General features: G+C 35.2%; 1 protein-coding gene across 10 annotated transcripts; it reads right to left on the reverse strand.

Annotated features, from left to right (window-relative positions):
- Positions 1 to 62: 62 nt before the first annotated feature.
- On the reverse strand, positions 63 to 25,513 carry cfap57 (cilia and flagella associated protein 57). Of its 10 annotated transcripts, none has more exons than XM_058764582.1 (22): positions 24,847 to 24,880; positions 19,504 to 19,814; positions 17,695 to 17,945; positions 14,492 to 14,657; positions 14,256 to 14,408; positions 13,091 to 13,230; positions 11,767 to 11,932; positions 11,495 to 11,608; positions 11,127 to 11,339; positions 9,415 to 9,588; positions 9,163 to 9,324; positions 8,696 to 8,851; positions 8,514 to 8,607; positions 7,248 to 7,438; positions 6,843 to 7,016; positions 5,227 to 5,385; positions 4,635 to 4,778; positions 4,318 to 4,434; positions 2,384 to 2,518; positions 2,161 to 2,307; positions 787 to 916; positions 63 to 678 (listed from the first exon to the last, which is right to left on the reverse strand). In XM_058764582.1, exons 1-22 carry the CDS (start codon positions 24,863 to 24,865, stop codon positions 518 to 520), a joined length of 3,477 nt encoding a protein of 1,158 aa, XP_058620565.1. In that variant the 5' UTR covers positions 24,866 to 24,880; the 3' UTR covers positions 63 to 517. The 10 variants fall into 10 exon arrangements, 8 of the variants coding, with proteins under 8 accessions (XP_058620565.1, XP_058620566.1, XP_058620560.1 ...); XM_058764583.1 differs by lacking the exon at positions 24,847 to 24,880 and adding an exon at positions 21,905 to 21,950; XM_058764577.1 differs by lacking the exon at positions 24,847 to 24,880 and adding an exon at positions 20,697 to 20,973 and having other exon boundaries at positions 2,161 to 2,304.
- Positions 25,514 to 26,455: the final 942 nt, after the last annotated feature.

Genomic DNA, 26,455 nt, shown 5'->3' on the forward strand with positions numbered 1-26,455 from the left:
ATCACTTTTAATGACTATTACAGTTCAACAAAAGTACAAGCAAAAAAAAAAATATATATATGTATTTCAAATATAATGTGCATCTCAAAGTGCCTCTTTAAAGAAATAGACGTGAATGATAGGCCATTGTCTTCTCATTTTAATTGGACAGCAATATATTCAGTCATGTCTGGCAAATGACAAATATGCATTAGAATATATAAAAATCAAGATATTATTTAATGTAATGTAAACTACAATCATTTATAAAATGTAGGAGATACTGTACTGTAAGTGTACCATGGTTTTACAAATGAATTTCTATGCATTTTTAAATTGCATTACTTTCTATTCTATTGATATAAATGGCTGATCGTTTAGAGATTTCTCTGTATTCTGTGTCATTTGTCAGCACTCTGGAGGCAACTAATATCTGGAAAAATTTTTAGGACAGGTTCTTCATCATTGATTCATCAAGAAACACCCGTTATGACTTTTATTTGACACTTTATTCATGCATGGAGCACAAGAAGTGCATTCAGTTGGTGAGTGGTGGTAGTTTGGTTCTGGATGAGGGTGTCTGACCGTTAATCTCCTGCTTGAGCCTCTGGATCTCCAGTCGCTGAAACTGGATGATCTTCTCTGCTTCTTCTAAACTCTGCCGGGTCATCAAGCTGTTCGTCCCTGCTGAAGCTGCACCTGAAGCATGAAAGAAAAAGGTAGCTGAGAACCTCCAACTTCTGAGGTATCAATCACGGTCCATGTTATCCAGGTGTATCCAAAACCCATAGATTTCACACTGGTCACCTCTCGTGTTAGCAGAGCTCTTGCTGTTCTTGTTAAAGCTGCTTTGACTCTCATAGTTGTGCAGCTGCATACGGACAGTGCGCAGCTCCTGACGCAGGTCATTAATCTCTTTCATAAGAATGACGTTGTCCTGGACACAGATGACAGATGTGAGATCTTTCACATAAACAGAAGCAGTGATTGATGAGAAATTAAAGGTGAAGCGCTCATACTGCTGCTTCCATCTCCTCCCCTTACCTTAAATACATGTGATTATACAAATATTATTCATTATATTTTCTAAATATATTTTTCAAGGTAAAAATATATTTTTTAAATATCCTGAATCATTCATTCACAAATTTCATACATGCCAACATCAAGGTTTGGGGGAGTTACACCACGTGAAATTGTCATATTTACATGTTTGTTGTACCATATGATTTTGATCTGATGGACAGTTTTTAAATGTTTGTTACCCTTCAAAAATCTGGGCTTGGTAAGATTCTTTTATTAGTAAATACTCATGGCTCATCATTTATTTGATCAAAATACAGTATAATAAATATAAAAAAATAAAATATTAATACAATTTGAAATAACTTATAAAATAATTTTTCCTCTTAATTCAATTCAAAGTGTAATTTATTCCTGTGATGCAAAGCTGAATTTGTATCATCATTACTCTAGTCTTCAGTGTCACAGGTGTACTGCTCAACATTTTGTGGAAACTGATACATTTTCAGGATTTTCGATGTACAGAAAGTTCAAAAGAACATCCATCCTTTCAATGTGAGCTTAGAATACTTACAATTTACTCATCTAATTTTTTCTTTAATACTGGTCATAACTTTAATTTGGTTACATAAAAATGCAGATTAGGCTAAATTGGATCTGCAAAATAAGACTGATTAACCCTTTGCTAACTGCTAGTTAGACAGACTAGTTCTTAAGACACAGTCTTAACATAGAGACTAAGTTTGTGTAGCTGGCCCCAGGACTGTTAACATTTTTTACTTTATGCACGCCAGAAATTCAGAAATTAAAAACATATTTATCATAAAGGGAGTAGTCATGTAATTGTATGTATATACGAAGCAGGTTGCGGGTAGTCTTTTCTAAATAACTACTCTAAATAAGTGACTCTAAATTTCATATGAAGTTTATTAACTTGATTGTAGACGTCACAGTATGAATAAAAACCTTCGGATACTGATACACTGGAATTTTATTTTCAGGTGTAAAAAAAATATCCCTTATTAGAGTAAAATCAATCCATTTAGACATTTACTGTCTAATTGACCGTTAAATCATAACTACTTAAACCAGAGGAAAGTGAGAAGTAGCACATACTAATTTCCACATTAACTGCACATTGTTATTTGTTATTTGCACCTTCATGAGCTTTGTATTGTTAGCCTGGAAGACGTTTGTGTCCCTGGTGAGCTGGTTCTTCAGTGTCGTGATAATCTTCTCGTAGTGCTCCCTCTGTCTGTGGTTTTCCTTCTGGGTATCTGTGTCCACCGCTGCTTTGTCTACCTGCTGTCAAACACCACACAAGCTCCATTCACTGGAAATCAAAACAGCAAGAATGATGACCCGAATGTATTGATCTTACCACATCTGATGGCTGAACATAGCATTTATAGAGCTCTCGAATGTGTTCTTTTAATCTTTTTGGGTCCTGAATGAATTCCACACATGTGTGAAGGTCAGCTTTAAATCTCTGTACCAGAACCCCAATGTCCTGCACCTGGAGAAGACGACAGCAGGCCAGTCATTGTCTAGGAAATATAGTGAAACTAGTGTATTGGTATATTTATGGATGTAAATGTCAAGTTAAAACTATAAACAAAAAGCAACAAACAAACAATTAATTAAATAAATAAATACTGTTAAATGCAACCTAAAAAGTAAATCTAAAAAATAATGCTTTTTAATATTTTCCAATTTTTCGTATTGTACATTATAATGTATAATATACATAATTTGTTGCTAAATTCACTTGTATTGTTGTCACGGATTCACCTGCCTCACCAGCTGTATCACCTCATACACCAGTTCACCATCTGTAATCACTCTCACCTGACCGCCATCAAGGAATCCTCTGCACCTGTTGCCACCAATCAAGCTCCCTATATGACTGCACTCAATCCATTCCCTCACTGTCTGGTCACAAGGTAGCAAGCTATTCTCTGGTTGCTGTCTATCTCTTGCCTGGGATCTGCCGGTCTGTCACTTGCCCACCAAGGAAAGGACGCGGGCCCAGATAAGACCCTTTATACTGCTTCCACTGATGTTTGAGTTACTATTTACATGATCTTTTGAGTTGTGAATAAATTACTTACCTGCATGCCAGAACCCTCTTGTCTGCCTACTTGACCAGAATCTTTTTTTTTTTTTTTTTTTTAATTTGATCTTTTATTTAGACAGAACTGAATCCTTCATTGTTTTTTAGTAAATTACTGCATACTTAATACATAAGTTTGTAATAAATCTCAGTGACCAGCTGATTTTTTTTTTTTTTTTTAAACTCATTAAAGGAAAAGTTCACCAAAACAGAAGTTCTGCTGAAAATTTACTCCAACTCAGACCATCCAAGATGTTTCTTCATCGGTACAGATTTGGAGAAATGTAACATTACGTCACTTGCTCACCAATGGACCCTCTGCAGTGAATAGGTGCCGTCAGAATGAGAGTCCAAACAGCTGATAAAAACATCACAGTAATCCACACCACTCCAGTCCATCAGTTAATATCTTGTGAAGTTAAAAGTAGTCTTTGTAAGAAACAAATTTCTCATTAGGAGTTAAGTGTCAATCCATAATAACACTTAAAAAAATCCACCACAGTTGTCCTCTCACATCAAAATCCACTGACATATTTGTTTAGAACAGTTTTAGACTGTTTTTTGCTTGTAAATGATGCTTGTTCTCTGCATATTTCTCTCCTGATTCAGACGAGCTGACTTTTTCACTTGAGAAACCAATATTATGGATAGAGGACTCATTTTAGCTGCTTTGAAACTACACAGTTTGAAGTTAAAATCATCTCAATGAATTTGTTTCTTATAAACAGTTTTTCACTTCACAAGACATTAACTGATGGACTGGAGTGGTGTGGATTACTTGTGGACTATTGTGATGTTTTTGTCTGCTGTTTGGACTCTCATTCTGACGGCACCCATTCACTGCAGAGGATCCATTGCTGAGTAAGTGATGTAATGCTAAATTTCTCCAAATCTGTTCCGATGAAGAAACAAACTACATCTTGGATGGCCTGAGGATGAGTACATTTTCAACAAATTTTCATTTTTGGGTGAACTATTCCTTTAAAGGAAATATTCAATGTAGTAAATGTAGATGGGTAGTATTTATGATCACTAAGCAATTGTGATGACAGAAGGTTCTAAATTTAATGAATGATCACTCATCTGTCGAGTAGCAAAGTCTGCTTGAAACCAACAGTACAGTGACATGGAGACCTATAGTGCCAGTGTAAATGAATGTCAGTGTGAACCCTGAAGATGTCCAGTGCAGTACACATACTAACCTTCCTCATTTCTTTGTGCATTTCTTTGTCTTTGTTTTTCAATTTTAAGTTCAGTTCAGCAATTTTCAGCTCCAGCTGTGTGTTCGTCTTATGGAACTCCTTCAACTCTCCCTCCATCTGAAACACACATCTTTTATCACAACACTCATTTGGTTTATGTAAAGTGATTTTTATTTAAATATGTGACTATGTATTTATTATGAATGATATATGTTTTTGTTATTAATGAATGTTACTTTTTAGGTTTGACAATGCAGCAGTATAGTGCACAAAATGATGTGGCTCAGGCAGAAAGGGCTGAATAAAACGTGTCCCACCTCCACCATCTGCTCCTTCAGCTCCTGGATTTCATTCTCTTTTGGCTCAATCTGCTCTTCCATATAGTCAGCCCTGAACTCCATCACTTCAATTGTTTTGTTAAGTGTGTCATTCTTCTTTTTCAGCTCATAGATGCTCTTTTCCTGATGAGACAGAACAGATTTTATTTTCATGTACTTTTTTCTTGTAACTGAAACTAAACTCTGAGTTCACGTATCTGATGTGGACTCTGTCAGATAGCATGGAGAAAATACTAAATCAGTTTTTGCCCATATAAATTAAACTAATTAAGGCTCTGTGACTGATTTTCAATCCATAATACATTAATTCATCGACCATGTTTACTTCAAATGCACATTTTCCCCTCAATCAGGTGCTGCCAGAATGAAACCTTGTAATGAGTTAGAATTTTTGAGCTTCAGTTCCATCATCCTGAAGTCAGTAGGTTTCTATGAGGGAGTGAATTTCGCAATTTAAAATCTGTCAACAACTGCTTAGATAGCTAAATGTCGTAAAATGAACAGGGATACAGAGGACGTACTTGACTTGGTTTTCCTCATGTCGTCATGAACAGGGTTCATATGTACTCACCTTGTCCTGTATGATCCCATCTCTCTTCTGAATTGCGGTCTTCAGCCCAGTGATGTCGTTCTCTAGTGCTTTGATCACCGACTGCAGCTTCTGCACTTCCTGCTTCAGCTTCTCAATCTCCAAGTTCTTGTTTTCAATTTCCCTCTGCAGGACATGAAACTGTACGACACAACACAACCTACATAAGGTTCAGCTCCCTGCATTTACTGCATTACTTCAACACACCACTAGGTGGCTGTCCTCAATCTTCAATAAACAAGCTACAGTTAGTCCAAAATGCAGCTGCTAGCATTCTTACCCGGCCAAGAAAATATGATCATATCATCCCACTTTTGTCATCTCTACACTGGCCACCGATTAAGTTCAATACTGTTCCTTTGTATTTAACAGACCTTATATCACACTACATTCCATCATGCTCTTTAAAGGAATAGTGAAGTGAAAAGCTGTGTTTGTACCAAATCAAATCCATTCTTAAGGTATTTTAACATTTAACAGTCGCTTCTGGACAATATATGAGTAATCCATAATAACACTTCCAACAGCAAAAAAGTCCATCCTCTGTTTTCCGCTCACATCAAAGTTCACCAACACATTTGTTTAGACCTGTTTTGGACTGTTGTCACTTATAAACAGTGCTTGATCTGTACATATTTCTCTCCTGATTCAGACGAGATTTTAGCAACGATTTGCAGTTAAAAACGTCTTAATGATGGATTTGTTTTATTACAAACATGCAGCTTTTGGCATCACAAGATGTTAATTAATGGACTGGAGTGGTGTGGATTATTGTGATGTTTTTATCAGCTGTTTGGACTCTTATTCTAAATTGGAATCTTGGATGGCCCGAGGGTGAGTATATTTTCAGACATTTTTCTTTTTTGGTGAATTATTCCTTTATTATTATTCCTAGGGTTATAAAACTATCGACTTTTGATGGATTTCAAGTCTTCTAAAGTAGGTAGATATTTTCGTGCTTAACTTCTGAACTCTAGAATAGCCTTCCTGATCATGTTTGGGGCTCGGACACACTCTCTCTGTTTAAATCTAGATTAAAGATAAATCTCTTTAGCCAAGCATTCATATAATGTCCTCATAAACTTGCACTAACATTATATCTGATGAAACAGTACTAAAAACTCATGATCATCTTTTGCCTGAAAAGCTTTGAACTACACTAATTCTTTTCCCTTTTGCTTTCCTGTTTCTATCGTTAACTGCAGACTGATCCAGCTCTAGTTTGGATTCAGCCTTTGCAAAGACTACAGATGATGCCAACTTTAAAATCGAAATAAAAACTGTCAAATATCATTCTTATATTGTAATAATTATAAGCGTAACCTGTAATCGCTGCCTTGACTGAATACACAATGTCAACTAACCATATAACATGTATTACCTGTAATAGCTGTACTGTATATTATTGCCATATGGACATTTATACAACTTTGATACACTCGTCTCTGGCTGATATCAGAATACTTACTAATTGTAACACTGAAACGTGCATTTTCAGAAACAATAGGCTATGTATTATGAAAAAGCATTATACAAATAAATTTCAATTAAATTGACTTGTCACTGTGAAGAAGTCAAAACTGATTAATTATAGTCACCTGCTTTGTTGTGGTATCTAGTTCCACTTTGAGCCTAGTGTTGGCCTTTTTTTCTTCTTTAAGATTTTGCTCGAATTTCATGCGGATCTCATGGATTTCCATATCTATGTCTTCTTCCTCCTGCTTTATGTATTCATCAAATTCCCGAACCTTCTGCTGCGATTCATCCTGATACTGCAAGTTGGAAAGAAAAGAATGAGATATTGTGTTTCCAAATTATTTTTCTGTCATCACACCTTAAATTTCAAACGGGTTGATATGCAGAGACTCCAAACATTTATGAAAAGAGTGGCCAGTAAATGATTCAACGTCTCCTTTTGTGTTTCACAGAAGTAATACTGGTTTGGAACATGAGATTTTTTTTATTTGCTAAGCATTGGTAACTTGTTTGGCAATTGCCTTTACCTGGGTGACCAGCATCATTTTCTCCTCCAGCTTGGCCTCATAAGACTGCATCATCTCCTCCAGGGCTCGGGTCTTGCTCTCCTCCACACTGTGCAGCTGCTGCTCATATTCCTGCTGAACTTTATGAAGCTTCAGTTGTAGCTCCTGGTATTTCTCATATTCGAGCATGAGCTTCTGGTTATTGCTTGACTCTGTGAAGAGCAGCTTCAGTTAGTCCAAATAGGCTAACGCTGAGATGGGAACTGACTGGTTCTGAAGATAGTAAAGGTTTACATTACAAGCAAAATGACTCCACCATTTATTAAAAAAAAAAAAAAAAATGTAGGCACAATTTTTATCAATTCTATATTAATATTAATATTCAGTCAAGTGTTCCAACCTTTAACTCCCAGGGGCCAGGACCCCTTCGGAGGCACAAGGGTGCCTCAGCAAACTTACAAGTGGGTATCAAGATGGCTTAAAATGGTTTAAATGAAAAAACAAGCTTCAAAATAGGCTAAAACAACTAAAAATCAAGACATATTTTACGTATTTTAATTTGTTCCAGTGGTCTTGGGAAATTTGGTTAATTGTTATTGGGATATTTTAAAAGTGTGATTTCCACATGGAAAAGTCATGGAAATAGAATGTATATGAATTGTTCCAGTTATGTCAAACAGAAATTTCTATTTGTGCATGATTAAATAAAACAAAACAAAAAACCTTATCTGGTAATCATGAACAACTAGAAATGTCACGTAAATTCGTAAATTTTTATAAAAAAAAGTGTGAACAACCCAATAAAGACATTGTAAATAATTATTTCAAATTTATTATTTTTTATAAATTATTTTAATATACTCCTAGTTTCAGTAAATTAAAATGTTTGAAAACAAGAAGCTTTGTCATTACAGCAAAAGTCTGTCTTAGCCTACATGGGTGGCCTTCTAATATTGTCGTGGACAATCGGGGGCCTTGGAGTCAAAAAATGTTGAGAACCACAGCTTTAACTAGTAGTGTAAAGGTTTATTATTAAAGGTAAACCAATGTCCATAGCATAGCAATATACTGTATAAAGCACAGCTCGCACAGAAAACACCTTTAAACCAAGCAACTTTCCAGCAACTTAAAAAAGAAAAACAACAAAATCTGTCTGGGGAACTTTTTCGCTCTCGCTTGAAACTCCAGATTGCAAGGATTCCTATTGGAACGACTTGGAGAAATTCCGCAGAGCGATAGTAAATGTGGCCGCAGTTTGTTAAAATGAATGAAATATGTTTTGTTTACCCATGTCCTGCTGCTCTTTGTCATGTTTCTCTAAGACTTCTGAGAGAGATTTAACATGGGCTGTTTGCTGTTTCTCTTTCTCTGCTTTCAGGACCTGTAATAAAAAATAAACATCTTAAGTTTAATAAGCCATTGTGTTGCAAAATAAGAATGGTTTTCATTTTGGATCTCTTGACACTGACCTCTTTCTCAGCATTAAGTGAATTGATCTGTTGGATACATTTTTCAGTGAGTTCATTGATCTTCTCTTTGTATTCAATGTCCCTGAGGCTGAGCTGGTACTTGTTCTCCTCCTGGAGCTCTGTCACTCTTGCGTTCAGGTCCAGCATTATTTTATTCTGCAGGAGGGTTCAACACAAGATGAAAAAAGGCTGCAGCTGCTCTTGTGGTTTACAGCGGGACAGTTCTGTGTTCATTTTCCCAAATTGTTTCCTAAACTTTCTCTTAAACTCCAAGTTTAAGATAGTTCAAGAACACAGTTACTGATTTAAAGAAGACCTAAAAACCTGAGCTTAATATTTGAATTTTTGTATTTTCATTTAAGGATAACAATCTATGTCACCTTAAATCAAGAAAGTACAAATTTAGCTGATTTTTTAGTATAAAGCTTCAAATGAGCAACGCAAAGGAAAATATTTTCTGAGATTACCTTTTCCTCAAGGTCTGATTTGGTGATGAGGATCTCTTCTGCATATATTAATTCCTTCTCTCTTTTCAACCCTTGTCCCTCTTTGTCAATAATTTTCCAGATAAAAAGACAGCTGTCTTCTGAGACAGTTATGAGGAACTGGTCATCAAAAGTGATGACCATCTACGGACACAAGACATAAAAATATTAATGAAAAACATGCTTGACTTCTGACTAGGAGCTCACATTCCAACGAATTTTAGCAGTACAAACCTTAGTGACAGGGCCAGCATGGGCCTGGTACTCTATCCAGTCATTCTGGATGGGTAGAGGGTATTTGATGGCCCTCACAGTCCCAGTGGAAGTTCCAATGAAGAGCGCTCGTCCTGAACGAGACATGGCAACAGTGGTGCAAACCACATCACCTGTACGCACTTCCTTAAGGATCTGCAGCAAGAATATTAACACACACTTTTATCTCGCGGGATCATTTATGGTTCTGTTTAATCAAAAGCATTCAAATGTGCTGTGCCACAATGCAACCAATGACATTTGACAGAAATTGAAAACACACTTTTTCCACACATAAAGCTGTTGTATAGCTTCAGAGGGCCCTGAAATGCGGTGTAGTATGAGTAGTATGGACTACTTTTATGGGGGTTTTATTCATTTTAGTAGAGTGAATCATCATCCAAAAATGCTCGAGATTCTTGGTAACAATGTACCTGCATAAGATCTACCATTTAAGGAATATTTTTTAGATCAATACAAGTTAAGATCAATCGACAGCACTTGTCACAATGATGATTACCACAATCAATTTCAATTTGTCTGTCTTTCTCTTAAAAAAAGTGTTACAGTGAGGCATTTATTTTAAAGGATCCATAAATGCAAATCCATAAACGTTAAAATAATCATTGTTTCAATAATATAGCCACAAGGCATACACTACTGTTGAAAAGTGTGGGGGTTTTTTTTCACCAGGGACACATTAAATGAATCAAAAGTCAAGGTAAAACTATTGTAATATCTATTTTAAAATAAATACCGTTATTCAAACTTTCTATTCATTGAAGAATCCAAAGAATATTATGTAGCACAACTGTTTTAAAGACTGATTATAATAAAAAAATGTTTCTTAAGCACCCAATCGGCATATTAGAATTAATTCTGAAGGATCACGTGACACTGAAGACTGGAGTAATGATGGTAAAAATTCAACTTTTCTAATAAATTACAATTATAATAATTTTAATGCATTTACTTCACCCAACTAACCCCAAACTTTTAGTGTGAAAAAATGTATCTTGTGTAAAGTTACATAAAAAATTGTTTTAAACAGCTCTACAGCTCAAATAATACTCACATTTTAACAGAATTAACAGATTATAATTTATCAAATTATAAGCTTCATATTTCTTTTAAAATATTCAAACATTTGGCCCAATTTACTTCCATTGTAAGTGCCTCAGTTTAACTTTTTTTTTTTTTTCTTTTTTTTTTAAATGACCAAGAAGTTGAAATAAATATTTGTGGTAAAAAACATTTTACCACAAATGCTGTTGATTAAGCTTAAGATGTATTGAACCCATAATCCTTTAATAAGCATCACTACATTGTTTAGTACATTGTGTACATTGTTTGTCTATAGTTAGTTAACTCAGTTAACTACTTTACATCCTCTGTCATGTCCTGGATTCATAGTACTAGCATATTGAGAATTTACAATTTTTTTTATGATAATTTTATGCTCTGTACAGAATGGTGACACAGTAATGTGAACATATGAATAAGAAAACTATGATAAAATAGGCTGTTTATTGAACAAACCACATAAATTCTGAAATACATATTGAAAACCGCTAAAAACCCTGTATTTAAATGACTGCATTAAAGTAAATATATAGCAATCAGAATCCAGTTCTGTGACTCAGAAGTGGCTCTGGTTTTGAGATGTCAAATGAGTCTTTTGAAAATGTGCTCACCTGACAGTCTTGGATTTCTTTCAGAGAGCAGTCTGTCCCGACAGCAAAGAATGTCTTTGCGTCAGGGGAGATGGTAACTCCTGTGTAGCTGCACGTCTTGAGGACGCTCTCAGACTCTCGCGCACCGGTGAGAGTATTCCACTCATACACGGCCCCGTCCATGCCACACGACACAAGACGACTGTCCTCTACGCTGAATGCTATCGCCCGCACCTGTAGCACAATAACATAGAGACACTGTTTAACGACTGTTCACGGAGGCAAAATTAGAGCAGTGGATTACCACATTAAAGATATCATATTCCACACAATACATACACATAGTATTGGAACAGAGATGACAGAGTTTTCAATTTCAGAACACATACTTTTTCATTGTGTCCCTTCAGATTCAGGACATCCTCAAATGTGGTAGTGGAGTAGATGTTGATCACGTTTCCATTGACAGCAGCAAACAAGTGGCCCCCGTGGCTGAACGCACACTGAGGACCAATGCATAGAAAATTAGCCACCACAGTCAATCCACAACATGTATAGGCATGTAACAAATGAGATTTTGTAAGAGCGATGCTTATACAAGAACAATGTTGTATACATAAATAAACAGATAATAGCAAACTTGAGCAATGTGGAGACGCACCTCACGGCAACTGCGTACAGTGAACTCCTTGAAAGTCCTGATGTCATCGATGAGCAGAGTCATGAGACGGAGTTTGTCTGAGAATCCCACCAGGATGTAGAGTCCAGTGGGGTGAAGAGCTATGCTGTAGGCTTCCTCCTGGAACTCCTTATACATCTCTAAAACACTGGACAACACACACTCACGCTATTGGAAATATCCAACCCAATCCCTGCCACAAAAGCCTTGACAGCTCAGACCTGATGGAATTTTAATGCTTTAGGGTTGTCAAAGTCATTTTAAAATATCGATTAAATAGGCTCAATAAAATTAATAAATATACTAACATTCAAATTTCAGAGTCAGTAAAAATGTTTTATGTTTTGGAAAGAAGCCTATTATGCTCAACAAGGTTCCATTTGTCTGATCAAAAATACAGTGAAACATTAATATTGTGAAATTATATTGCAATTTAAAATAATTGATTTCTATTTTAATATATTTTAAAATGTAATTTATTCCTGTGATTTAAAGCTGAATTTTCAGCATCATTACTCCAGTCTTCAGTGTCACATGATCCTTCAGAAATCATTCTAATATGGTGATTTGCTGCTCAAGAAACATTTCTTATTGTTGAAAACAGCTTAATATTTTTGTGGAAACTGTGATGTTTTTTTACAGGATTTTTTGATGAATAGAAATTTCAAAAGAACAACATTTATTTAAAATATAAATCGTTTGTAAAAACGTAAGTGTCTTTTCTGCCACTTTTGATCAATTTAATGTATCCTCACTAAATAAAAGAAAGAGAAATAAACAAACAAATTAAAGCAAAAACAAACAAAGCAAAAAACTAATTTTACTGACCCCTATTAATTTTATTCATATCCCTAGTTTTTAACAGTAACATATAAAAATCTGTTTTAAGAAATCTAATATTTCATTAATAAATAATGCTGTCTTTATTTTTACTCACAAAATTTAAATTTTAGTCTTTATAAACAGAAATATACAGCTGGTTTATATTTTAGTAAGGGGGTCTCTCACAAGGGTTTATTTATTTGGGCGTCCAAAAAGAGTGAAAAAAGCCCATAATAAATGTAGGATTAAAAGATTTTGGCATTTTTGGGAATTTGTGGTAAGATTTACCAAGACACAATTTATACATTTCTAGATATGGGTATTTCTGCAACGCGACCATTATCTCAAAACCTACTTTTCTGAGAAAGTAAATACTACCTTGACAGACATTTACAAGAGCATAAAGAACCAAAATAAAAACTCGCTACGAGACACAATAAAGCAGAAGAACGACACCTTGTCTCTTTAACAGAGTTGAACTTACTTGGTCTCAAAGTTCCAGATGCGCACTGAGCGGTCCTGGGAACAGGTGGCGATGAGCGGTTTGCGGATGCAGGTGGATAAACCTGTGATAACGCTGGAGTGGGACGAGTGAGACAGGTGCTCAAACTGAGCAAAAACACCCTGATAACACAACAGGAGACAGAGCTGAATTAGTCATGACTGGTATTAAGAGTACAAACAGAACTATGAGTAAAACACCTCTTTTATTACATGCTGCTATTACGGGACACCGTGAGGTTTGTCATCTTGTTTCTCACAATAGCTCTCTCAGTTTAAAAAAGACACTAAGGAAACTAAAAAATAAATAAAATAAAAAAGAGGTAAAAAAAAATGAACCCAATTTCTGACCATCTGAGATGAGCTCAAGCCCAGACAACTCAACCGCACAGGATTGAGGACTGAGGATTGAACAGCTTTCTCCGTGTGTACAGGTTGCATTTCTTGATGCAGCAACGGACTGTCACAACAACGGTATTTGGAATTACTCCTGAGCCCACGTGGTTATATTTAACACAATAGTATGATTGAATGGTCTGATAATTCTCTTATTAAGTTTAGATTATAGACTGGTATTTTGGCCAGAAGCGATGGTTTAATTGTCTCAATGGATTTGTTTCTTACAAACATGCAGCTTTTTGCTTGACAAGATGTTAATTGACGAACTGGAGTGGTGTGGATTACTTGTGATGTTTTTATCAGCTGTTAGGACTCTCATTCTGACGGCACCCATTCATTGCAGAAGGTTCATTGATGAGCAAGTGATTTAATGCTAAATTCTCCAACTCTGTTCTGATGAAGAAACAAACTCATCTACCTGTATATTTTAGATGGCCTGAGTACATTTTCAGCAAATTTTCATTTTTGAGTGAACCATTCCTTTAAAGTGCTAAAATTACTAACTGGGTATTAACAAAAACTAAAATCGAACTAAAACTAAAACTGAAATAAAAATAACAAAATTATTACAAGTTGTACTGAAATGAAAATGAAAATATAGAAATAAAAGCTAATTCAAAATATCAATAAAAATAAATAAAAACTATAATTATATACGGTTAAAAAGATAATAAAGAAACTAAATCAAATAAAAAAAAGATAAAAAATGAACCCAATTTCCTTAGTATATAAATATAGGCAGACGGCACCTTGTTCAGCTCGGCTAGAGAGAGGCTGATGCCGTAGAGCTGACCGCGGTCTGTGCTGGCAGCAAGGGTCTCTTCTGACGGACTGATGCACAGAGTGCTGATTTCCTGCTGCTCTGCAGAACTGGGATCATTACTGAACAGTTCTGGAGGAATCTGAAATGACAAGACAAGAAAACCCTTTCAGGATCAACCTGACACACTCCCGTGAGCATTTGAATGAGAAAATGCCATGGCACCTTTATTTCTTTGGTTTTCTTGTACTGGTCTTCCTCCTCTCTTTTCTCAAACAAACACACAGTGCCAGGACCAGCGGAGCAAGCAAAGCCATTAGAATAACCTACAATGGCTGTCACCCGCGGCAGTGTGGAGAAGGTCTCGTTAGAGTCCTGCTTTTCTGACTGACTGCAAGAACAACATACACAAATTACAGTAATACACATTCATGACATTTTATATGTTAGGGTTTAAAATGTTGCAGATATAATAGCCATTGTTTTGCCAAATAAATAAATAAATAAATCGTAATGAGATAAATGTTACATGTACCAGAAATTTAAAATGCTGATAATAATCAAAATTTTCAGGGCTCTGTGCATCTAAATAAGACATATGACATATTAGTCCTCAATAATTCAATAACATGTACACGTTGTATCTATTATTGGGTGTTTCTTTTAGATGCAAGTCATTGACATCAGTGACTGCTTTCTTGTTATTTGAACGTCACATTAAAGGGGTCATCAGATGCCAAATGAATCGGATGTTGTTTGAACATAAATGTGTGTTGGCAGTGTTTGTACACATCCACCCTATAATGATAAAAATCCACTCAGTGTTTTTTTTTAATCCCTATAAATAATATCCCCTTTCTCAAATCAAGCCATTCTCAGCTTCTTGGCTGTGTGACGTCACACAGACTCACCCAGGCCCCTCCCACGATTGTTGATTGACAGAGTGAGCTGTCATCAGTCCACCATTGTTTCGATGCCAGAGCAGGAGTAGACAAGAATTTCTCCTTAATGATTGAGGCGTTTTGTTGTTGGACGTAATAATGAACATAGCAGTCATCATTTACTCCCGACATCTGAGCTGCTGAAGATGCAGAGGATTACTATTGTTTTTGAAGGGAATGCTCCCCCAAGCTACCTAAATGCATTTATGTTTGTGTGAATCATTCGTGATCCAGCCTCACCTACAGAAGAAGAGAGTATAAGGTTCTTTTATGAATCTTTGCAAATCGCCTTTCCTAATAATGTGCTAGTTAGCAAGTTTAGCAAATTAAAGTAAATAGTCTCATGAGAACGGCTCGTCACCCCATGGAAGAGAGGGGCGGGGTCAGCAGAGCTCATTAGCATTCAAAGAAACATGCACTAAAACGGGTTGCTGTGTGCAGATCTGGTTTTGGCAAGATAAAAAAGGGTGTTGTTTTACACTACCATTGAGAAATTGTAACCAAAGTATGTTATAGGGTCATTCCGTGTCAAATCAACCAAATTTCAGAAACTTCCCCGGCTCAAATTTTTGATTTTGCTAATATTTTTTCTGAAGAAAGATAAGCATGTATAGTGATGAAAGCCAAAATATTAAATGTCATGGATGAATATTTACTGAGTAATCTGCTTTTTTGAAGAGGGAGGTCAAAATGGCAATTTTCACCTGAAATTCAGAGCCAAATTACAGTGGGCTAAAAATGACTTCAGAAAGATGGCAGCATCATAATGTTACTTTTACACAGAGATTGGTAGGTCATTAAGTAAAATCTGTTGACTTTTGCAATCTTTGTTGCAATATGTGCCAATGGTGACCGTTCAAAAATGGGGAAAGAGCAGGTTTTTTCTCCAAAGTTTGCAGGCCTGTAACTCAAGAAGTATTAAAGATATCTTAATGACCACTAAAAATGTGTACAATTTAACGATTTACTCCTGGAGCCATATTGAAATTCCAATATCTCTAGAACTGAACAATATAGGGCCTTAAAAATGAAGACGTCAAAAGAATCGTTTGTTAAGACCCAAAATCTAACAGGGCATTAAGATATCGTTAATACTTCTTGAGTTACAGGCCTGCAAACTTTGGAGAGAAAACTTGAAAAGTGCTCTTTCCCCATTTTTGAACGGTCACCATTGGCACATGCAACAAAGATTGCAAAAGTCAACAGATTTTACTAATATACCACCAATCTCTGTGTAAAAGTAACATTATGATGCTGCCATCTTTCTGAAGTCATTTTTAGCCCACTGTAATTTGGCTCTGAATCTCAGGTGAAAATTGCCATTTTGACCCTCTACAAAAAAGCGGATTACTCAGTAAATATTCATCCATGACATTTAATATTTTGACTTTCATCACTAAACATGTTTATCTTTCTTCAGAAAAAATATTAGCAAAACCAAAATTTGAGCCAGGGACCTCTAGTTGAGTTGACACGGAATGACTTTTCATTAAGACCCTAAAGAATCATATCAACTTGTGGAAAACGGGCATCCAATGAACCCTTTTAAAGAAAAAACTACTTGTTTACAATGGTGTCAGTAAAGAGACTGATATGAAATACATGTGGTGTGAAGACAATCAAGAAAAATAAAAAAAATATCAAGAAGTGTGAAATATTTAATTGTATGTATTTAGGATTCATTATGTAATATTACATAATATTTATATTACAGAAATACAACAAATGCAACTGTCACAAACATCATTTTCACCACTAAGTGTTATTAAACATTAAATTCTAAAATTATACACAAACTAAAACAAGAAAGTATCAATAATTCTGATCAATTTTTTAATATATTTTGAAATACAAATTTTTAAGAAAATATATGAATTACTAGTATTAACAATTGAAATCGATGGATTCCGTTGAAATGGATTTATTTAAATTCATTTGAACTTACAATTTTATGCATTCTTTTTTAACAACATAAATATTACTCTTATATGTTTTAAAGCAAAATATATGAATTTTACTTGCAAAAAATGTCACTTTTACGATGAAAAAGATGATAAATATTTCATGCAGCAACTTCCTTTCTTTTTCAAATTTAGACCAATTGGTCTTTTTAAATTTTGCTCTAACCCCTTTTTAGGCTGTAGTTTATTTGATATAGTTTATTTGGTTAATTCACAAAAAAAATAAAATAAAAGGCGGTAAAGCCTCAGTTGATACTCAAAACTGATCATTTAAAAAAAAAAAAAAAATGCTTATTCCTCTTAAAAATACTGTATTTTGTATTATACGTATAATAAAATATTCTACACTATTCTGGGTCAGAAATCACCCTGAGTGTATTACAAGGTTTAAGAAAACATGAGATAAATGACAGATTTCTCCTGTATTGTACGCACACTGCATGTATGAACTGAAGTTCCGTAGCACGTTTCCCTCTTGACACTGTTAATATCATAAGCACTTGACGTCACAGTTCATTCCACTCACCTGTAAACCTTCTTCACTGGCGTCACATTCATCTCCCAGCGCAGACGGCCTGACTCAAACATCATCAGCTGACCTGCGTCTGTGCCAGCAATCACCTGCTCCGTGGACATCCAGGTGTGGCACAGGAAGTGATGGGTGTCTGTTTTAAATGTGCTGGACTGTTTCAGGGTTTCTCCAGCATAGCGAAAGATCTTGAACACCCCGTTGCCACTCACACAGATCTGTGTGTTGTCCTCAGGGTTGAAGCTGATCTGAGAATGGGAATTGACAGATTGTATAAGGACAGCTCGATCACTGCAGTAATTTTGACCTGTGATCAAAATGACTTTTAATGGTCAAATTAAAGTTTAATTAATTAATGTGGTTTGCATTATGGTAATGAGAATATGAGAAATAGGCTTTTTTCCCATATAGCAAAGGTGTGCTTAACTGAAAATAATGTTACAATAATTTGTTATATTTTGATGAACAAACCATCATATTTCATGTGGAAATGCCAGAAGTTTATTCCATGTACTACAGATCAGTACTCATAGTTTTATAGTTATTATAGTTAATAATAGTAAATGATCTTTATACAATTTATACATATATATATATATATATATATTTCAATATGCATTCATTTGATCAAAATCTTGATTTTTTACATTTTTTTATTTTTATTTAACCAGAAAAGACTCTCTGAGGTTATAAATCTCTTTCACGGGAGTGTCCTGGCCAAAATGGGCAGCAATACAATCTGTTTCAACACAGATTTATATAACACAAACAAGCTAAAAATACTTAAAACAATTACATATCACCGAGTCATCTTCCATTTGCCGAATAACTGTTTTAAAATGATCCGAAGACAGCAAATTTTGCAATTTCAATTTCGATTGAAGAAGATTCCAGTCGGATGGAGCTGCATGCATAAAAGCCTTCTTACCTAGTTCAGATCGAACAAAAGGAACAGAGAAAATATAACAATTTTGTTTTCTATTTCCTATCAGTATTATTTTAGTATTATTTATACAATATTGTTTTACTAATATTTTGAATTAGCTTTTATTTTATATTATTTATATTTTACATTTTCATTTTAGTTCAAATTTTAGTTTTGTACTTTTTTCGTTTATTTTTTAGTAATCTTTTATGTGATTTTGTCATTTTTATATTTTATTACTATTTATTTATTTTTTTGTATTTCAGTTTAGTTTTAGTTCAGTTTAATTAAATAATTAAAACAATGTAATTTAAGTGCTTCAACCTTTTAATATTTTTTAAAAATTTACTTTAATTTTTAATATTTATCTATATTATTTCAGCCTTACAGCTTTTTCAAATAGTAAAAATACTTGAAGTTTTAGTTGACAATAATGACGCTGTTTCCTACATACGATGTAATAAGATTAAGAAACACCAATTCACATTAATATAATTTTTCTTAAATTCTTAAATTGAGTGATTGTGATGAAATTGAGTGATTGTGAGAACATGAACAATATTTTTAGGACCATATTATCTTTTTTTGATATAATTTTAATAACCCATATTTAATACCCATATTTCCCCACACAATTCTCATTACTCCATTGCAAAAAATGAAATGAATCTTTTAAACAGTAATGGTAACGAATTGTAACTTTCATTTAGGGGAGGGGGATGTTTAATTGTCATGAAAATAATGCCACAGTGCCAAACCTCTGCGTGGTCCTAAAAACAGACTTTATCTTTTTTATGGAAAATATAATTTCTTGTTTTTGTCTTTTGATTTTGAGGTGAAATTTGACCATTTTAAGTCACCTTCCTGTTAAACGTGTTTACCTGGTTTATGGGGCCATCGGTGCTTGTCTTCACAGTGGCCATCACCTTCTTCTTTTCCCACATCCAGAGGAAGAGAGTCCAGTCTGGCCCGCCTGCCTGACCGATCAGATACTTGGAGTCAGGGGAAAAGGCCATGCAGACAAACTCGTTCACCGGGATCTCTCCTCCAGTCAGCACTTTCCTCTTCCTGCTCTGCTCGTGCTGGAGATCAAACACAGTGATGGTGGCTTTCTCTACACATTCAGACACAGCCAGATAACGCCTGTTTGTACTGATGGCCAAGGCCTGCATGCCCTGACTTCTCTCTGTGCCTGTGCAAACACAGGAAACAGATACTGGTCACCATACGTCTTCTCACAGAACATGTCCAAACCACATTTAATCCCAAAATAATAATAAAGAACCAAGAAATTTTTTTTTGCATAAAAATACATTAGGAAGAAAAAAATACTATAACACTTTTATATATGTATTAAAATAATAATATAACCTTTTTAAAACATATTTCACTTTATATCTTTTTTCAATATAGTAAAATATTACTTCTTTATTTCAATGTTGGGAGAAGCAACTGAAGCAACTGGACTGAAGCAACTTAGGTTTACTTGATTATACAAACATATATATATATAATATATATATATTTTTCAAAATATCACGTTAAAATATAATTATTAAATATATAACTTGAAAACAGAGATATGATCATAAAAATTAAATACGCACACACAGTTTAGGATTAGTAAGAGTTTTAATGTTTCAAATAAATGTTGGCATTTATTTGATCAAAAATACAGAAAAAAAAAACAGTTGTGTTGAATATGTGAAATATTATTGCAATTTAAGATAAAAGTTTTCTATTTTAATATAAGGTGAATTTATTTATTTTCCATTTTAATATTAAGCTGAATTTTCAGCATCATTACTCCAGTCTTCAGTGTAACATGATCCTTCAGAAATCTTTTAATATGCTGATTTGATCTTTGATGAATAAAAAGTAAAAAAAAAAAGAACAGTATTTTTTTAAATAGAAATATTTTAGAAATCCTTCTATTTTTCCTTCTAAATTTCTCAAAGAAGAAAAAAACATTTACTGACCCCAAACCTTTGATAGATATATTGTTAGACAGATAGACATAACCTATTGCTTAACATATGAAGCAAATAAAGATTATGATAAAGTTTTGTTGTACCTGGAATGAACTTCTGGCATTTCTGATTGATGTTATAGCGCACACAGTTGTTTCCACACGGAAATATGACGGTTTGCTCATCAAAATACAATAAATTATTCCTCACTCCAGTCCGCAATCCGAATATATAATGAGACTGTGCCACTACTGTAGCCATCTGACAAAATTATTAGCTAACACTCTGTGGAAAAGAAAGATTTAAGCGGGTTGGTTTGTTTGCTGTGCATCTATCTGACACTGCAGTGTTGAATGTTGATTAGTTAGTTACTACGGTAACAACAAGCTACCGCGTCTGCGGCCTTCAAGACCACAAACCACGCCCATTACACCGCCCACCTTACAATAAAGCCCCCCATACGGTCTTGTCTGTAAACTTCGACGATAAATTAGCCCTTAAATACGATTTACAAATTACGAATGGTTATTATAGCTGTAAAAAATACAGTATATGCTTGTTTAGCCATCCACTTTTATTTTAACATCAGCAAACGTCTGCAAGTATGACTTCACACCAATAATAAATGAAAACAGATAAATGATGATATTCAAGCTTATTATGTATTTGATAAACCCAAGCCCAATCATTATTACAATAAAAAATACTATAGAAATTATATAAAAAGAAAATAAGATTTGGTAGAACAAAAATAGGCTAGATATAGGGCTATAGTGACGGAGTGAGTGAATAAAAACAGTACCTATACAAAACAGGACGCAAAAAACTCGACAGACATCATCTTAAGACCCGTAATACAGAGCTTTGAGAAATTATAAGCCGGTGAAATTGACTGATACTGGCCAGTTTAACAAACAAAATTTAATTTTGAATTTTTACAGTTCATTTATGAACGATGCTCTGCTGCCCTCTTGCGTTTGGATCCTAACATTCAGCCTGGATATCTTTTATGAAATTTGCTCAGAAAGTAATATAAACTGACGTGATTTCCACTGGTGTAATGCAAATAAGAAAGAAAACCTTTTGAACTGCTTTTTCTCTGTTTAACTAATGTTAAAGTGATCAGATATTATGCGTTTATGAACACTCTAATAGAAATTTGAAATGTTTGCATTTGGATGTATTAGATTAGATAATTATATTCAGCTGCTTTTTTAACTCCAGCTATAAACATTTAAATGGAGCTTTAAAGGCTGCACAAGTCTTTATATGTCTAAAGTATGACTTTTATTTTTTGTGTTTTTTTCCATACCGCATACTGAAGCCATTCCATACTGTGCATCCCAGGCCGTATAAACAATGACACCTGTTCTGAGATCCAGATCCAACTCCTCCCACCTTACATATACCTAAACCTACCCATCTCCACCCCCTGATCCCTAAACCCACCCATCTCCAGCCCTAAACCTACTCATCTCCACCCCCTGATCCCTAAACCCACCCATCTCCAGCCCTAAACCTACCATCTCCACCCCCTAGATGCGGATCCAACCCTGCCCCCTGGATCTTTGTTCTGCAGTGAGGCGCTGCATGTGATTTGCACGAATTTAGAGCTCATTGGTTTGTTTGAACAACAATAGCGTGTGTAACATTCCAGTGGCGTCATAATGGACAGGTTGAGCTGCAGTTACAGTAACAGCTCTGAGTTCATTTATTGGTACCTGGACGTTCTATAACACCATAAACTGGAACACAGTGCTGTTGAAGTCTATAGTTCTTGTGTGCGACTGGGACGAACAAGGTTTAAATCTTTACAGAAGCACATAAAATAATCATTAATATGTTAAAAATAATATCACAAAAACATATTTTGAAATATGTCTGGTCTTCTCTCTTCCTTGTAGTGCATGACGCTTATCTTCTACATGCTCCTGTTTGGGAAGTTCATTGAACAGCAATTAAAGAACAAGGTCAATTCAGTAGGCCAATTTTTTATTCCATAATGTTAATGCTATGTATAAATACAGTACACTTCATTTCTAGCGATTATCGCCGATTTGATTGCACAGATACTATTTAAACTAAACTGAGCTAGACAATGACATCTCTGAATTCAATAATGAAATGCCTTTAACTGAAAATTGAGTGTTTAATCTTATCATTATACATTACTGACACTCTATCCTCCAATTTGATACTGTTAAGTGCTTTGACACAATCTGTATTGTAAAAGCGCTATATAAATAAAGGTAAAAAAAAAAAAAAAAAAAAAAATGCATGAGAAATTTGTATTAATGCATGTTACAGTACAGCATAAATCCTTTGCCTGAAAAATAACAGATACTGGTCTATTGTTTATTTCTGTGAATGACTCTCGGTCTGAGCTGCTGGACCACAATGGTAAATTTGGAAGCAGAGACATGTGACAGGAAACAAATAAAAGGTAATTGTTACCGTGTCCACAAGGTGTAAACACTTGATTGAAAGGTTTTTAATGAACATTGTTCACACTGTTCAGGACAGTGATTTCATCATGGATACACTGAGTTGAGTTGCAGTTACATGTATGTTCATTAAATTCATATCTGAACATTCAACTGCTTGTATGGCAGTAGTTTTGTAGTCTTTGGAGTTTGTGTGCAACTAACTAGGATGTACAATGTATTTGCTGGTCTATGTAAAAGCATCTATAAAAATACCCAAATACATCAAAAATTATTAAATTCTGTTCAAATATCACATTATTTCCAAATGAAATTGCTCTAATATTGGTCGTCTCTATTCCATGTTGTTCATGACCCCCTACATTTACATGCACTGTTTGATCCGCCACAGTGGTAAAAGTGTCAACAGTAAATTAACACGGTAATGTTCAGAAACCCGCATTTTTATTACTATAAAATAATCATGTGTTTCATTTTAATACATCAGAAAATCAGTGTATCTCTGTGTTTCTTTCCATGCTTGACTCTCTTTATCTACGTGCCACTGAGCGAACCACAATGGAAAATGTGGCAAAAGGGTCATGTGACAACTTCAAACTGGCACACTAACCCAACTTTTTAGTCCAAAACCTAAATCACATGCACCATTTAACAATACTGACCTCTTGTCTTGTTTAACAAGACAAAAGTAATGCAATATAGAGGTACACCATCACTTTTTTTTTTAACTGTGCAGGCTGAAGGATCTGGAGTTAAACAATGAAGAGCAGAAGAGGTCTGGACTTGCAGCTGTTTGCCCAACAGATTTGCTCATTTCCTACACTTGGAAATTCACTTCTCTCTGCTCTCAACCATCAAACAACCTTTGTATATTATCCTATTGAAAATCCTACTAAATTCCACAGTTATTATTTGTCCTCCAGGTCAACAGAGCAGCCTCATCAAAAATCAAAACATGCTGCATCACTCTGCACACTAGTCACAAAGTATTTTAGAAACGTGCACATGTAACACATACCTTTGTAATATAACTCCTTTTAATCAAACACATCATTTGTATGCGACCTATCATATATTTGTAAATAAATTACCGTTTAATGAGATGGGTGTGCTTGATATGATTTGCATAACTGGCTGTTTGGCTGTATGGGAGAAAGTCTTAAATCGTTCTCTGTGGACAGTCTGTGTCGACATTGTTCTTTATGTCAGTAAGTACTGAGAACGCAAAGGTACTTTGTCGCAAAGGGCCTCAAAGTCTTTACAGTAAGTAGTAAGGGTAAAAGGGATTTGCAGTAAGGGTAAAAATATTTGCGAGGTAGCTTCCAATCCAATAGATGCGTGTAAACAAACAGACAATGCAACCCAGGTCTCCTTCTATTCTTTTATCTTTTTACCTGTCTGGCACCTTACACAATATATAACTGCTTCGTTTTTTACCAGCAAGAGCCACAACGTTAACCACATTAACCACCGGACCATTAATTACTGGACACTCTGATTGATGCAACTCTCCTCTCCTTCTACTCTTATTAGCCTACCTATTTGCCACCTTACCTTATATTTTATTCCTCTCTTTTAATCCATAATGAAGCACACATCCCGTGGCACGTAACATCACGCCTGGCACATCTTTCACTGTTTTCACTCTGACCGATGCATGTCAGCAAACAGAGGTGCATTTTTGACCGCAAAATATGGTACTACCATTTTTGTGTACATGTGAGGGGGCACACACTTATAAATTTTGCCTGTGAAACACATGCTCAGTTGAATGTTATTTAAGAGTGCGATATAATTAAAGTAACGGTACCTTTCAGTATTTTGTTCATGTACTTCCTCCGTCACTTCATGTACCCCCAGGGGTACGTGTACCTCAGTTTGAGAACCACTGCTCTAGTCTGGACGCCTTCCCATATCACTCCAGCAGACTTATCTGCACTCACTTACAGCATCAACATATCTAGAGTAACTCCACTGCTCCAAAAAACCTGCTGACATGGAGAACCACCAGAACCTCCTATCCACACTTTCTGACCTAGTCATTACAGAAACTACACCTCACCCATCAGTCGACCATAATATCGACTGTACAATGTCCAACTGGGTTCAACAGCACAAACACAAACCAGAACAGCCAGAAACAGTTAAACTTCTTTGCACGACTGGTGAGGACTGGACTACTGCAATGCTCTGTTTACCAGCCTTCAGTCCAGCGCAATAATGCCTCTGCACATCTGATCTTCCGTCAACCAAAAAGGACCCCATATCAAATCCCTCTTCGTCTCAGTCCACTGGCTACCAGCAGCTTCCCGTATCAGATTCAAGGTTTGTTGTTGGCCTTAAGGAATACAACTGAACAACAGTACCATCTTACCTCAGTACACCTCCACAGCACATTCAGCCACATCAGTGAACGAGCGCTGACTGCTGGTTTCATCACAAGTACAAAGTCACCTTCCACAACCTTCATTCACTTCCTACAACATAAGAAACAGCTGAAGACACATCTACAAACACTTCATGTAAAACACAACTACAATTAAAAGCTCTCTGTACAAATACATTATATTTAGGGGTCCAAGCACCGAAGGCACTGTACTGTTTGGCAGGCACACAGGCAATAGAGCTATTTAAATATGCTTCAAAATCTGCCCATAGGGGGCATTACAACTAAATCATGTCATAACTCTGCAACAGTTTGATCAAAGGAAAATTAAATCAATTAATGAATTGCACAGTCAATTGTACAAAACAACAAAAACGACTGGCAGCAACCAATGAAATTTCAGTGGTTCATAATGTCAAGTCTGAATGGCCTACCAAGACAAAAAATTATATTTGTACAGTACATTGTATGAAAATGTACAGTATATGTGTATTACATTCTGTGAAAATGGGCCACAAGGTGACTAATATGCTTATCTCATGTCTAAGTCCAAAAATTCATTTCAGTAATTTTAAGGAAACATGCTTAGTTTCATGATATTGTGATGGTCAGGGCTAATAGCAAATTCTGATGAATAAGCAGGTTCAACTGACAGATAAAGGCTGTAAAACTATAATGTTCCAGAGGATAAGAAATGCATGCATATGAACATGCATAGAACCAATTGTAGAACCATGGTGCGCTGACAATATAGTTTTATATCATTATTAGGGTTGTGCATATTCAGGAAGTAGGCTAACTGTCAAGATGGCTTTATTTTATGGGGATTTATAAAGTGCTTACGCCTCCACACATTTTATACATTATAATGTCATTCTGTAAATTATTAAAAGAGCATTCGGTTATTTGTTCATATGGTGGTTTTGCTGTAGGCTGCAGATTCTCTGGCCTATTTTACCTGAACATGTTAACATGTTAACACTGAGGGGGGGTGTTAATAACTTTTGGGTTTAAACGTTTTTATTTTGTTATA

The sequence above is a fragment of the Onychostoma macrolepis genome, chromosome 02 (genome assembly GCF_012432095.1).
Source record: "Onychostoma macrolepis isolate SWU-2019 chromosome 02, ASM1243209v1, whole genome shotgun sequence".
NCBI lineage: Eukaryota > Metazoa > Chordata > Actinopteri > Cypriniformes > Cyprinidae > Onychostoma > Onychostoma macrolepis.